The sequence below is a fragment of the Habropoda laboriosa genome, unplaced genomic scaffold (genome assembly GCF_001263275.1).
Source record: "Habropoda laboriosa isolate 0110345459 unplaced genomic scaffold, ASM126327v1 scaffold22, whole genome shotgun sequence".
NCBI lineage: Eukaryota > Metazoa > Arthropoda > Insecta > Hymenoptera > Apidae > Habropoda > Habropoda laboriosa.
In genome coordinates this window covers 1,024,899-1,040,086 of record NW_017100261.1, presented here as the reverse complement: position 1 = coordinate 1,040,086, position 15,188 = coordinate 1,024,899, and the positions used below count along the sequence as shown (strand labels likewise).

Here is a 15,188-nt window from a genome sequence, read left to right as displayed (position 1 = left end):
ATATATATATATATATAGAAATAACATAGTAACCATCTGTTTAGTATGGGTGACGCTGATATTTTTTTTTTCTCTCAGTGTCTTGTCTATGTTTGTTTGATCGCATAGCGACGTGCCTTCCTCGCGTATCAGAATAAAGAAGATTTATAATTAAAACAATATCTTTTATTTATTACCATAATTCTAACAATAACCTGTCGTGTGTTACGTTTATTTAAGTTGTGCTAACACCAACGATCATTGAAATAAAATAAAAAAAACCAACAAATAAGCGCCTTCTCATTCTACAACTTTCCTTACGTTCTTTGGTAACATTCCCTATTCCCTCAAATTTTCATTGAAATATATTTCCTAATATACGACCTAACGCGTAATTTCTATTCCAACTATTAGTTTTACTCGTAAACCGAACAAAAACTAATCTCTTATTCTCTTGATGAACGGAGATACCGTTTCTCACACTGTTTATGTGAGTAAGGTGATAACGGACCCCTGTTAGATGAGGTCATCGGTGCCTCGTGTCACCGGCTCTGCGTGCCCGGTAGAAGGAAGTCACTTCCGATGCGTAGAGGAATAAAATATCCAAGTATTAAAAGCTGAAGCAGTTTATTTAAAACCCATTTTCCCAACACCAACCAACAAATCCGGAAGTTTCACACAGTAAAACTGAAAATACCTAAGCAACAACAAACTACACACATTAAAGCATCCTCGGAGTGCTCGTCTTTCGGTAAATATTCCTGTTCCTTGGAGAGTCTCCCGACCCCGGGAAACGCATCAAAATCACATCAACAGAGGACAGATCCGTTTCGTATAAAACGACGATCGAAACATCGCAACGTAGTACGAGGGGAAACAGAAGGGAAACTTGTCGCGACGTGGCGCGGAAGTTGGTGCATCGTCCGCACGACAATACTCGTAATTAGGTTATAACCTATTCGTTGGGCGGAGGAAGCAGAACGGGCGCGATGAACGCGCGTAAAAGCTGTCGGCCTGCCCCATTCGGAATCAGCTCGTATTTTCAGCGATGTCGGTGCATTTTGTTTACGACTCGAAGCACTACAGCTCGGCGCAGAGAGAGGGAGAGAGAGAACAGCCCACGACCCGTGGCGGACGTTTCGGCCATTAGCATTTTCGGACGCTCATGATTTATTCATGAAGAAGCCAGCCGCGGCGCGTGCACTCGCGCGCACGCCATCAGAGCGGGCAGCGAGCGAATGGCATCGGCCTACCACGGGAAGCGCGCAACAATGCATTATGATTTACTGTCCGAAGGTATGCGTGAGATCGTTATATAAATGCTCTCTGTTGTTTAAGTACATGCACGAAACGTTCCCTCTGATATCCCTGAGAAATTTCCATGGACGATCACGTAGTTAGACGGACCGCGCGCGGCAACCTTAATCGCCATTATGTCCGTGCAGCATTTATGCCGGAAGTCGAACGGATTCGCCTGGTTCTCCCTTGACGAAATAAACGTCTCACGGGTCGGATGTGTACGGTTTGATGTGTTTGCTGCGAGAATGTTGTGGAAACGTGAATGTTCCAGGGCGTAATGGAAATTGCTTTTCTTTTAGATCGTATAATAGTGATTTAACCTTTTGCAATCGAGTCACGACTGAGAAGCGACGTTAATTGTCACTTGGTAAATAATTAATCAAGACAGAGAACAGATCTGTGCGCCTCCATAAATTTCTTCACCATAGTGAATGTCGTATACCTCTCTCCTATCTTTCATTAGTTTTTAGTCATCCTGCCTCCTTTCCTTAACTGTAAACAAATCCGTATCATCCTAACGTTAGTCACCTCGAAACCTAGACCTCCACATCATCCTTTACTCATCGCTGAACTTAGACCTCACCGCCTCTCCCTACATTCACCTCTGAGACCAACCCCTACTCTCGTACTTACCTTTTCCGTCGAAACAGCAGATTTTTGTCTAGTGGTCTTCACGCACCGAACGTCACCGAACTGTCTAATAAAGTCGAATAGTACTACGCGCAGAACAGCTCCCTTATTTCGCCCCAGTTTCCGTCAGGCTCTCCTACCGCGTACCTATTGAATATAATAAACCAACGCAAGGAATCGCGAGCCGTGGAATACAACATGAAATAGAGAATCACTCGAATAGTACTACGCGCAGAATAGCTCCCTTATTTCGCCCCAGTTTCCGTCAGGCTCTCCTACCGCGTACCTATTGAATATAATAAACCAACGCAAGGAATCGCGAGCCGCGGAATACAACATGAAATAGAGAATCACCATTGAATATTTAAATAAAACAGTGTAGTTTGTTTCGGCGTTAGTTTCGAAAAATTTCAAAGAAGATCCGATTTGCAACCCATCCTATAGGAAAATCACCTCTAAGAAGAGTTATATGAACTTTCACACGTTCGCTAGCAAGCGTCACAAATCTGTGACGTGTATTATCGACGAGAAAATTGTTATCAAGAAAATGCACAGTTTGAGTATTTAACCCTTTGACTGCGCGCACTCTCGCACAGAACCGTAAATGTAGACAACAATCGCTACACGAGTGACCAAAATAAAAAAAAGAAATACGGTGTTAGAGTAAGAAAGATGTAAAGGGCGTATATTTACGTCTTTCGTATATGTATACTGATAAATCTGGGAGAGAATATTAGATGTGTATAAGTGCAGGCATCCATCGTATTATGCAAAACTGACGAAAATGTAGATATTAAGACTGTAAATGAAAATAATTCGAAGGATAAGGGACGATGCTGCAGTAGAACTGTGGTAGCGAATGTGTTAAGTTAATATGAAAGTGTAAATGAGCGATCATTCTGCGATTTCTTCTTACACAAATGAACACATTCAGAACCGCAGTGAAATTTGCGGAACGCTCACCACTGTCAGCGTTTCTTATTATCCAAGTGTGCATTTTTGTGCATTTATAAGCAAAAATGTATTGCGCATAAAAAGCAAAAATGTATAAATTAACTGAAAATAGAGTACTCGTTGTAATATTTAGCGAATAAAACAGTTGCCTATCTAGCTTCTATTTCTGTAATTATATTCACGAAAATATGAATTTGCAGAAAAATTCCCAGACTAATTATCATTGATACTTAATTTTTCAGTATGTAATCTGAAATTCACCGTTAGATCACACCGTCCTGAATATATTAAAGAGTTAGACCACTCGTGAGGCTTGACAATGATACCTAACCGTTGATAATAATACGATAATAATTGATTCAATTGAAAACTTTTCATAAGGGCTTCGTTACGTTACCCATAAAGAATACCGAGGCATTTTTCTCATTTAATTTCTTCGTGAAATAACAGTAGTACCCTTCGAAGCATGCGGTGTCTTTGGAACAGGTGATTAAAGGTGAATTTCAAGAATGTAACGAGAAAGATGAATGGAGTCATTCATTAAGAAGAGATTCCAGAGAGTAAGTCTCGTTAAAAGGCATATTAACCCTTTAACTGCTATCAGTGAACATACTACACTATCTAATTTGAACGTTATCACATTTAGATACATCTAGACACTTTCACGTTTCTACAAACTGTACCATAATATATGCGCAAAATTTCAGCGATGGATTCATCGTATAAAAATGATAATAAAAATATTCGTACAAACCTTTGTCTCTATTCCAGTAATTTTGCTCACAAATTGAGCAGTTTATTCGATTGTTTATAAACGACGCTTCATATTTCCATGTACAATTTTTCCGGCTAATGATAAAACATTTAGAGCCTTGTATCGGAGCTAAAAGTGGTTAATTTGAACGAGGTCGGCGATGACAGGTGAACAACTGCTGCGATACAAAAATGGCTGTAATTCGGAAATAAAACCACACACGACAAACGTTCCTATAAATGAATTTTATTACTTTCGCACGCTGAATCAATTACTGAAATTATATCCACACGGATATACTCTCTATATTATTTATTCGACAAACCTGTGGCGACCGCCACGCGGGGCCTACGTACCTAGTCCTGGCGACTCTTGGCCCCCGAGGCGAACATCTCTGGGTTTCTTCGTCCTCGAGGACAAGAGTATCGCCTTGGCAATGTAGGTCCGCGCCCCCACTTCCTGGGACTTTCCCAGGGAAAAGGGGGCTACTTAAGGGAGCCCCGAAAAAGGCACGAGGCATTTCGTCGTGGACATTCTTACCATATGCATCGAGTCGCCTATACACTTTAAAAATAGTTTAAGCGTTGTCGGATTTAAATAAATATATTTTTGTTAAGCAACTTGTAAGGTGCCGTGCGACGCGCCTAGGCAACGACCGCGGGGCCCGAGCCGCAGGGGGCCCTAGACGAGGAGCAGCGCAGGCTGTACTCCCACCCCGCGGCTTGCAGGGCCCTAACGGCCGAAGAAGCGTATAAAGACGGGAAAAAGGGCAGCGGTACACACAATACCGTACATAGCCATCGACGAGCGAACCGACGTTGTTTCAATATCTGTCAGTTTAAGCGCCTGTAATTTTTTACTTTTACAAACTTTAGTGTAATAATTATTTTTACACCACGTCACTTTCAAAAACCTTTATACAAACTTTTTTTATAATTTTCAAACGCAGAATTAATTACTCAAATTATACCCACATATTATGGTACACTTTCGACATCGTTTATTTAACAATATTGGAAATGGGTGATTGAAATAAAATTGTCTTTGTGTAGCTGCTAATTCAATTTATTCTACGACCCTGAAGAAACACCTTTACTGTTTGAAATGCTCTATGGAACTGTCTCCGGACACCCAGAAAGAGAGAGCTGGGGTCCGCTTGTACCTACGAACTGTTTTCTCTATTGTATCGCAGTGTGCAGTGTGCAGACTCGAAGACGAACACCAGACACATCTGGTGGAAGTCCTAGTGTCTTTGTCTAAAAGAATGCAGAGACATTTTTGTCCTCGCTCGATTATTTCTACAGGGTGTTCTTCGAAATAATCCAACAAACAGTTATAAATTACAAAATATTGGATAAAAAGCTGATTTACCTAACGTCACACGTGTCGTCACCGCAGGACCCGAGCCGCAGGGGGCCCTACTAGACAAGGATGAGCGCAGGCTGCACCCCCAGCCCATGGCTTGCAGGGTCCTAACGGCCGAAGAACTATACAGAAACGGGAGAAAGGGCAGCGGCCCACACAATATCGCTCATAGTCATCGACGAGCGAACCGACGTTACTTTAACATCAGTTATTTTAAGCCCTGTAGTTCCTTCGTCTTACACACGTAAACCTAACTTAACTCCTAATTAAGTTCCATAAACAGTGACAATTAACGCTACAACTGAAAGCGTTAACGCAACAAATTTCCTCCAAACAATATCCAATTCTATCGTCGCCTCGTTAAAACCTCCGCAGAATGTTAGCCAGCAAAAAAAAGCACGAAAAAGAAAAGAAAGATCGATGTACATACACCTCGCATCGAAATGTCACGGGATAAAGTTTAAAATTTAAAACGACCTCAACGTTAACCAGTTCACCGTTCCTTCTGCATAATTCAACCATCCTCGAGTTCGCGACGAATTTGCATAAACAGTTACACATTCTCCGGCCCCCTCGGGGAGAGCTAAGAAATAAACAACTAGGCTGGCCGGTTATACGAGATCGCGGCCTGGCGGTTTAAACCGCTTTTCCACCTGGGGTCCACGTCACGTCGCCCGTGGTTCACCCTGCTGCTGTTGCAACACGCCGCTCTCGAACTCGCCAACTTGAAATTTCCCGTGCATTTCACTGCCGTTAAATATTCACCCGGAGGGGGGGTGAAAGTTCGGCGGTCCGCGGGACAACGCCGCGGATCACAGCTCTGCGTGTGTCTAGGTGTGAGAGTGTGTTTGTGAGAGTGTATCGCTTAGATGGAAACTTACCGGTCACCACGAGCCTGGCGTACGAGGAACTTTCCACGGTGTCACCAGTGACACGGTGGACGGTCCGGCATCGATAACTGGACTGGTCGTCGGACGTGGTCACCGAGAAAACGAGAAGCTCGCCAGTAGGCAGCATGTGATGTCTGTCATCTGAAAATAAATTCGTGTCACTGATTCCAGTGATACAATTTTCTTTTCATATACCATTCCATTCTTTTTTCTTTTATTCGTCATTTTCATTCTTCCTTCAACATACAATCTCTCTCTCTCTCTCTCTCTCTCTCTCGTACACACATACTCTTGGTCTCTTTTTTTTTTATTTCATCGAAATTCCACAAGCCAATCGCGACTCGGCAGCGTGGCGAACGCGGTTCCATTAATATGCAAATTTCTTTAATGGAAAATCCTCCTCCGTTGTCCGCGTCCACTGTGCACGTGTCGTAAATCGACGAATAATAAAAATGGGCGGGGGTTTTTAGGGACGGCTAGATGAGGGGGGTTGTCGAGGATACTTGTGAAAGTAGGCTTGTGTTATGGTTAACGGTGGCTAACGACCCCGTTAACCGGGGGAAAAATGAGAATTTCCCCCGCGTCGCTTCGTTTGACCGAAATAACGGCCGCCACTGTGCCCGGTTGGCCCGCGGGGATGCGCACCAGTTAATACCATACAGTCGCGCGCGCGGATCGATGCTCGTAAAAAAATCTCGCGAGTTAGCCGTGCATCAATCGTGTAACCCGTGCCCTCAACGCGGCTGCCTTCCACAGGGGGAAATATAGGCTGGACGCTTTAAGCGAGCGTCACGCCGTGCTCGCGCAGGATTAACTCTTTCATATTTTCTTTTCTTCCTTTTCTCACCTTTCACAATTTTTCCTTCCCCATTCGATGAGAAGTTGACAACGGAAGCGAGGCGAGAAATTACTCCGATCGGTCGAGACGTATGTGTATCGCCGAGAGAAAAGAGATATCGAAAGGGGCAACAAGAAAACAAAAAGAACGAGGGAACATGTAACGCGAACGAGTTGCAACGTGAAGTAAGTTAATTGATTCTGTCGAATCGTGTCTGTACTAATTAGACACCCGTTCACCTGTCCCCTTTTTGCTCGCCCGCCTCGAGGCTTACCGGATTAACAGAAACACGTCCCGCTACCGAATATATAATACCCGCCTAAATGGGGAAATGATGTTTCAAGAGTATTCCTTTCGTGTTAACTTAATATCCCTGAACGCGTCCCGCGCGCAGAGCAGAGAAGCTTCGCGAGTTTTCGAAAATAACGCCTGGGCGGGGGGAAGAGGAGGTTGGGTGATCGATAAACGTGCAAAATTCTCGCGCGATGACGTCAACGAGTGACCGTTCGAACTAACCGTCGCTGATCTTCGTCCGAGGTGATCGTTAATCTCTGAAACTGAGACTTGCGGGTAACCGGATCACAGAGCGTGTATCATACCAGGTAATAGAAGGGCGAGTAACGATCAAGCGGGTTCAATCGTTGCGAATTTTTCCGAGAAGATTCGTACGGTAAGTGGAGAAAATTCGAGGAACTAATAGCGACTAAATTCTTGTCGGTTTACGAGCTCGGGCGTGGAGCTTCGGCAAAGGGACAGGTTTTGGGGACTGAAGGATGCAAAGGTGGAAAAGTGAAAAGGCTTTGAAAAAAAAGGAGGTGGGGGGGACCACCACGATACGGGCCGCGGCTTCTAATGTAAATTACGCGAAATCGTTGCACGAGTGACGCCAGCCGGCACAAAGGAACGCTTTAGTCGCTATTTTTCCTGCTTTTTTCCCCCCTCCCGGCTGACGTGAAATATATTACGTAAATTCCCTTCTTCCGCGAGCATTTTCACCGGGTCCGTTCTCTGTGTCTGTGTATATATACGTGTGCGATGCGTGACGCGGCAGAAAATGCATCGCGCGAAAATGTTTTTGCCCGTGCGTTCGCACCTCGACGTATAAACGACTGCATTTGCGCCGATACAGTATTCATGCCCGTTGTCCCGTCCTCCTCCAACCTTGTGTTCCCATCCTCTCTCCGCGTTTCATCCCGCCCTGTGCACACACACACACAAAGAGAGTGGCGCCCAGTTCTCGCGTACCAGTGTCAATATTTCGTCGTTTGTTGCATCCCGCGTATCCAACCCCCTCGTACCCCGCTCCGACCTTTACGTATTGCATTATTCTCGAGGAAATTGCTCGGAATTCCAGTCGTTGAAACGGTCCGGCTATAACCGCCACTTCGAGTCTGGGAAATATGCACGTAAGTCTGGTGTGTACGACTTAAAGGTCGATGCGGAAGCCACGGCTGCGCCAAAAGACTCGCGTTGAAAGAGAGGGAAAACGGGGCTGGCTATAAAAATGTCTGGACGGTCGACGATTTCACAGCGTCTCGTATTTGCATACGTCGCAAGCAGACGCTGCGAGGTAATTTTATTATTCCACAAATTAACCGTGAAAGGTGTTGAACGCCTTTGTTGCTTGGCGAATCACCGCCTTCGTTTATTGCATTTTTTTTTTCTTTTTGGTCTTGAAAATGGTACTTGGTTTTGGCAGGCAGGTTATCTTCTGGAGACAGACCGAGTGATAAGGCGAAGAATGTACGCGACACGGCTGACTTATCGCGTGGCTCGACTACTGGCAATATTTCAATTGACGAAACGACGGGTGATAAAGGTGAAAGGGGAACGGTTGGAAAAATTCAGTAATAATTTAGTTGACCAGTTGCTTTGTGCATGTACTAATCGATCGAATGGTATAAATTCGGTTCGTTTAACCCTTTCGCTGTAGATTAAATGTGCTCGCTGTGTTAATATTCAATGCTCGCATAAAAATAAAGATACTTATGATTGAAAAACGACTGTTTTATGGTTGTCAAATGTCTAGTGTATTCTGGTGTTGCCTGATATTCAGTCGACGGTGATATTTTGTTTGTGTTATGTGAAAATAAATTAATAAATTGCACGTACCATATTTGATGGTCGTATATGTACGCTCTTAGTAAATGGGTGACCAGTTTTACAGAAAATTTATACACGTTCTTAGTAGCGAAATGGTTAATAAAAAAGGTTTTTCACAAATCAGATAATTCTCCGAAGATACAGCCAGTGATAACTTTAAGAATATTTACGACACGGCTGAATTGTCGCGTGGCTCGACTACTGGCAATGTTTCAATTAACGAAACGTTGGCAGATAAATTCAAAGGGGGCTGGAAAAATTCAGCAACAATTCAGTTCACCAGTTGATTGGTTCATGCGCTAATTGATCGACTGGTATAAACACAGCTCGTTCAATACAGAAGTTTCCTCGAAAGTCAGGTAATTCTCTTACTTGGCCACTTGCTTTGCTAATATTCTAATCGATTGACTGGCATAAACACGGCTCGTTGAATACACAAGATTTTTCAAAAATCAGGCAATTCTCCAAAGACACAGCCAGTGATAACGTAAAGAATATACGCGACACGGCTGACTCATCGCGTATCTCGACTACTGGCAATATTTCAATTCACGAAACGGTGGCTGATAAAGGTGAAAGTGGAACGGTTGTAAAAATTCAGCAATAATTTAGTTGGTTACTTGCTTTGCACATATACCAATCAATCGACTGGCATAAACTCGATTCGTTTAACAAAGATTTTTCAGAAATCACGTAATTGTACGCACCCAGTGGTAACTTAAAGAATATACGCGACACGTCTGACTCATCGCGTACCTCGACTACTGGCAATGTTTCCAGTGACAAAAACGGAGGCCGATACACCGAAAGTAGGAGCAGCCTGAAAAATCCAGCAACAATTTACTCGGCCACTTGCTACGGTTCATACGCCTAATCGATCCAGCGGCATCAACTCGACGAAACAATTTCGCGTAGCACAAACAATGGCTACAAACGAGTAGAAAACCAATAACCGAATATCCAAAGTATCGGGGGGCTGTAGAGAAATGCCACAACTATTCGAACCTTTTCGAGAACTTCGATTCCGTATCCCACAATCGACCGCGAACTTCTTCTTCGATCCTTCCCACAGGGAAACACTTTACACGAGATATCGAGAAAATTGACCGAACCGACGATGTTCCTTTCCTCCAAGCCTGATTTTCCATAGGAACCACGAACGACGAAGAGTAAAGGAAAACTGTACACGTGTATACATACATACGTATTTACCGGACGACGATAGTGATCAGCGCGTGTGCGACTGTTGAAATCGAAGCGAGGTTTTCCTATCCAATGGCCGGTGCGGAAAACTTCGTTTCAGCCGTGCGACTGGAATTTCGCGCTAATAAGAGTAATGGACTGCGGCGGAGGGTCCGCGTGCGGCATAAAACACGGCCGCTAGAGGCAGGATACATTCCCCGGCCGCGACGGGAAAATGGCAGACTGTCTATTTGGCTGATGGCGCAGGATTTAACCAGCCGGTTCGGCCACGCGAATATTTTTGCATGTACACGCGGAATAATATGCTCGAATAAGCCAAGCTCGCGCGCGCATACTGTAGAACGGCAGAATAGGATGTCGGGCGCCATGGTTCTCGCTGGTGAACTATGGAATCCAAGCTGCTGCTACTCTCCCCGACCGAAAAGGGACGCCATAAAACGGATACAGGGACAGAAAAAGAGAGGCAAGTGAGAGGAAGAGGGAAGAGGAACCGATTTCGCGGATTTAATCTCGCTGCAAGTCATCGCGGAACCAGCTTGTTTCCACGTTGACTACATTATAGCAAACGAAGTGGTATACGCATGAATGGGGATAGCAGATTTCCGGCTGGGTCAAATGAAACATTTTTTAATACCCATTAACGAGCTGAAATGCCATTTAGCCGGTGTAATAATTCTGAAAGCACCGGTTTCAGAAGGGATAGGCCACTCCAACTCATCCCTGTTCACCCACCTAACCCCCATCCCATCCTGTATGGGGAGCTGTGCTGTGTAGTTTCTTTTTTCCCTCCTCTCTCTCGCTCGCACTCTGTGCTTTTTCTCCCCGACTGGGACGCGAAATCGAGAATACAATGGCACGCGAACGAATGCAACGAGCGGCGGCGAGCGTTTAGCCGCTCGAGCATTTAATCCTGGCGAAAATACCAGGTGAACGCGTATTGTTCCGATATTAGAGGAATAGCAGCCAGTCTACCTGTGTATTCGTGTTAACGTACTATTGGGACATATCGAGAAGCCCGGCAAATTGTCAACCGTATGGTAAATCTTTCCCCTGTATCCCTCTCTCTCTCTCTCTCTCTCTCTATTCCCCCGCGGCACTTTTCTTCTCGCCCGCGTATTTTTCGCGTGCAATCGTATTTGCCCGCTCTCAGCGATAAGCCAAAACCGCGCCAGGTGAAACAATGCCGGACGATGCCGTCTCCGTGGTCGCGTTATAATCGTTCCAGCAAACCGTAATACCAAACACTGCGAATATTCCTACCAACTGTCTGATTCACGATTTCATCTGTCCGACAACAACGACCCGGGATACGTGCACATCACTTTCCTACGTCAGCAACATTTGCGTTTATGCTCGTCGTTAATTAAACTAAACCGGTGCACAGACACTCTCGTGTACATATTCAGGCCTCGAAAAGGCCTGCCGCTATTCCGAATTGCACTTTTCCTCCAAGTGAAACGACAACACACACACACACGTGGTGTCGCGTGGAATTTCAAGCAATCGATTTCACCGTGGTTGTTCCTTTAGGAAATTACGCCGCGATTGTATTTCAACGAGGTCACCAACTGTTTGCCCTTTCGAGGCGATCAACGAAGACCGAAATTTCCCGCGAAGATATTGTTGCGGTGGCTTTTAAATCGAGAGAGAGAGAGAGATTGGAGATTTCACCCGAAGCTTTAATAACCGAGCTGAACCGTCCTCGGAACAACAGCGAACGATGACGCATCTATCATCTCGCCGTTTCAGCGTTTGCCAAACTTTTCTTAATAAGCTTCCCTGCCCGGTTCTTGAAGGAACACGCCGGCTAACTGAAATAAAGTGCGACGTTTTAAGTGACAAGACTCGAAGAAGCCCGAGGAAGTTGTAGCTCCTCGTTACCAAAGTGAAACAGTACAAAAGGAACGAAGAGGGGAAAGGAAGTATTTCCTCTCTTCCTCGCGCCACCTTTTTTCACCTTTAAAGCGACTGAATATAATTCACACGTTTCTCGTGCATTATCCAACTATGTTTCTAACTCGATTTATCCCCAGCAGGGGGGACGGACGTTCCTCTGGAGTGCCGTGTACGAAACACAGAGGATTCCCTCGGTTTTAAGGAAAGTTTGTTCCTGCCACGGACCCGTGGCCGCTCCGCGTTCCGTTCCGCGCAACGCGATAAATCACCGGCGGATTTTCGAAACGCGAGCCGCCAACCCTTCTTCCGTGTCTTGTCATTCGCTTATCGGGGTTATGAATCTCGCGTACGCCGGATCGCGATAGAACGGACGCTTTGAATCGCGCGCCAACTTTCCACGTATGAATCCTTTTCACGTGCCGCGACAACTTCCGTTCGACCGGCGAGCGCTTTCAAACGGATCCTCGCGAACCTCGTGACGTTCGGATTAACAAACGTGTACACACTCGATCGATTGTTCGATGGAGAGAAAGAACGTTTCAGCGAAGTGAAACGGAAAAGATTCATTCTCCTCTCGCGACTTTTTAACTACTGACAACCCCTCGATCTTCGGGTGAAACATGGTCGGGAATGGATCTAGCGGTATACCGATGTGAGGTGTCTAGAGTTTGGAATTTCTTTTGCGGGAACTACGGGTTTCAATTTTCTTGGAGGATGTAAACGTAACATTGAGATTCTTTGTCGAATTTTTAGAAGGTGAAAATGTTACGAAATTGAGGAGTTATTCGTTAATTGATAAATCTTTTCCGTTGGATTGAAGAAAGGATTGACGCGTCTGAAATAAAAAATTCTTTTCGATTTAGAAATACAAGTGTAGCGTAAGATTTATCTAAAATCGTGATTATTATAGAAACTGTGACCGTTTGAAGAAGAAAAATCTCTTTTTGCCGAAAACGAAGCAACTTTACACATTTCTAAGAAATCAAATTGAGATGTTAATGTTAAAAATTAATTAATCTGAGAAATTAATCGAGACAAGGAAAAGCTCATAAATCCTAAAAAAAAAGCTTATAAATGAGAAAGCATTTTTTATTTCAGACGTTCCAATTCTTGCCTCCTATAGCAGAAGAGGTTTCGCAATAACTCCTCGATATTGTAACATTTTCACTTTACAAAAATTGCAGAAGCAACCTGAAAGTTACATTTATATTCTCCGAAAAAAATTGAAACTTTTCATTCGATGGTTATCCATCAAAAAAATTCCCAAACTGTTGGTTTTTTCAGACGTTACAGGGCGGGGTGCGCACCCTTTTAAACTGGAGCACCCATCACCGAGTAAAAATACGAGACGCGATCGGTGAAATAGTTGGAATCGAACGAAGATCCGTCGCTTTTCTGTTTCAATCGCTTGGAAGAAGCAGTTGGACCACTTTTTGATTTGTTAAAAGCCTGTCGCGAAGTTTCGAATAAGCGAAGTAAGGTCGCCCCGTTATTTTTAAGATCGTCCACGGATATTCTTATTCGTTCCTAGGAAAATGGAGACGTGAAACGCTGGTAAGAAGAAGAAGGCTCGTGGAGCGTTGTTGAAAACAGTTGGGAAAAGTTTCTCGTTCTTGCAACAGCGATAAATCGATATCTGTTAGGCGATGTTCGTTTTTCACGCGGCTTTTTGCGCGTCCGCGTTATTCCTCGGCGATTCCGGGGAAACTTTCCCCCACGGGAGAAGCGACTCTTCTGGAAAAACTTTGGTTTTAAGCTGTTCGAGCTGCAAACTGTCGTCGCCTATTTACTGCCTGCGATCCTTCACAAGATCCACGATGAAAAATTTCTCCGTAGTAAAATCACTAGGTGAAACACGAAGCGGGAAGGAAAAGGGGGAAGACAAAACGGGGCTACTAAAAGCGTAAAAATTTACACTTTTAAAAGGACGTACTTCTATTACGAGTTTGAAGGGCTAGATCACTCCTGAAGTTTCAGAAAATTCTACTTTCTTTTTTGCTTAATTTTTGCGGTTGTAAACGAAGCATATTCTGGGTTGTTTGAAACGTTGATACTTCAAATATTTCGAGTAAATTTTTCTTTTGGAAAGGTGCATCGAGGTGAAAATGTCCAAAAAATGGAGATCCTCTGCGGCTTTACGACTGTTTCGTAAGAACGTAAAAAATTGTTGAAGGAAATATTGAAAAGTTTAAAGTTCGAAGTTTAGTTTATTAAAGGATTAAAGTTTGTACTTTTAGAAATACGATCGAAATAGTTTCAATAAAGAATTTTGTTAGTTTTTTGCCACTGGAGTTGATTTACGAACGGCGGCAATCAGTAATCGAAACTTTAAAGAGCGTTTCTCTCATGTTGCCCGTGACTTTTGCAATCTTCATCCGATTCACTTGAAATTTTCAAAAAATACTCTCATACAGTCTAAAGAATTCCACAGGATTTTTGCAAAATATTGAAAACTTCTTCCACAATTAACATTTCTACACTAAAATTTTAGAAAAACTTGCAATTCTTTCTTCATATGTTCACCATTTCTGTAAAACTGAATATTTTTTAAAAATCCTACGTACTTGCATAGTAATTAATACACAGACGACAAAATGTTTTTATATTTCGTTCTAAATCAAACCGTGTAGCAACAGAGAACAACAATGCGCGAAATAGAGGCTCGTAGCGTCGTCATTTTGCAAAGAAACGAAATGAAAAAAATACTTCCACATTCTCCAAGAATAACAGAACAAATCCCTCGTAAAAATTTTCCCATTGACTCGATTATTTCCTGAAAAAAAAAATGCCAAACTCAGGTATCACTTTCAAACCCGACAAATGGCCTAACCCCTTAATAGTTGTTTCGAATCTGCGTAATATTCGCCGCACGAAACACGTCTCAGGGATCGGGACAGCGATTAAAAATTCATCGTGGCGTATTAGATCGTGCGCGAAGTGTCAAGCCCGGATTTGCCGGGTGCTCCGCGGGCGAAAAGCCTACAAACGAGTAACTTTCGGTTTGTCTAGCCCGGCAAGTTCTCTGAACTCGCGAGTGCTGTGAATGAAAACAGCCTGGAGCTGTTATCACTGCGATATCGTTCCGGCGTCGTTCCAGGCTTGCACGCCGCGTATAAACATGGAATGTCATGAACTGTTTTCCCTTCGATTTACGCGCGCGCGAAATCTGGATCAGAGTAACGTCCCCACTGTTCCTCCACCGGGGACAAAAAATAAGAGGAAAAAAAGAAGGAGAAAAAAAGCAACATGTAAAAACGTGAAATTTATCCTATCCATG

The 15,188-nt window shown here is 43.9% G+C and overlaps 1 protein-coding gene across 1 annotated transcript in view; it reads right to left on the bottom strand.

Moving 5' to 3' along the window:
* The window catches only part of LOC108572725 (Down syndrome cell adhesion molecule-like protein Dscam2), a 110,204-nt gene that overhangs the window by 85,572 nt on the left and 9,444 nt on the right, over positions 1 to 15,188 (bottom strand). Inside the window, exon 3 of the mRNA XM_017935001.1 lies at positions 5,863 to 6,018. Within this exon, the coding sequence (XP_017790490.1) occupies positions 5,863 to 6,018 (156 nt within the window). The remainder of the gene's footprint in view (positions 1 to 5,862; positions 6,019 to 15,188) is intronic.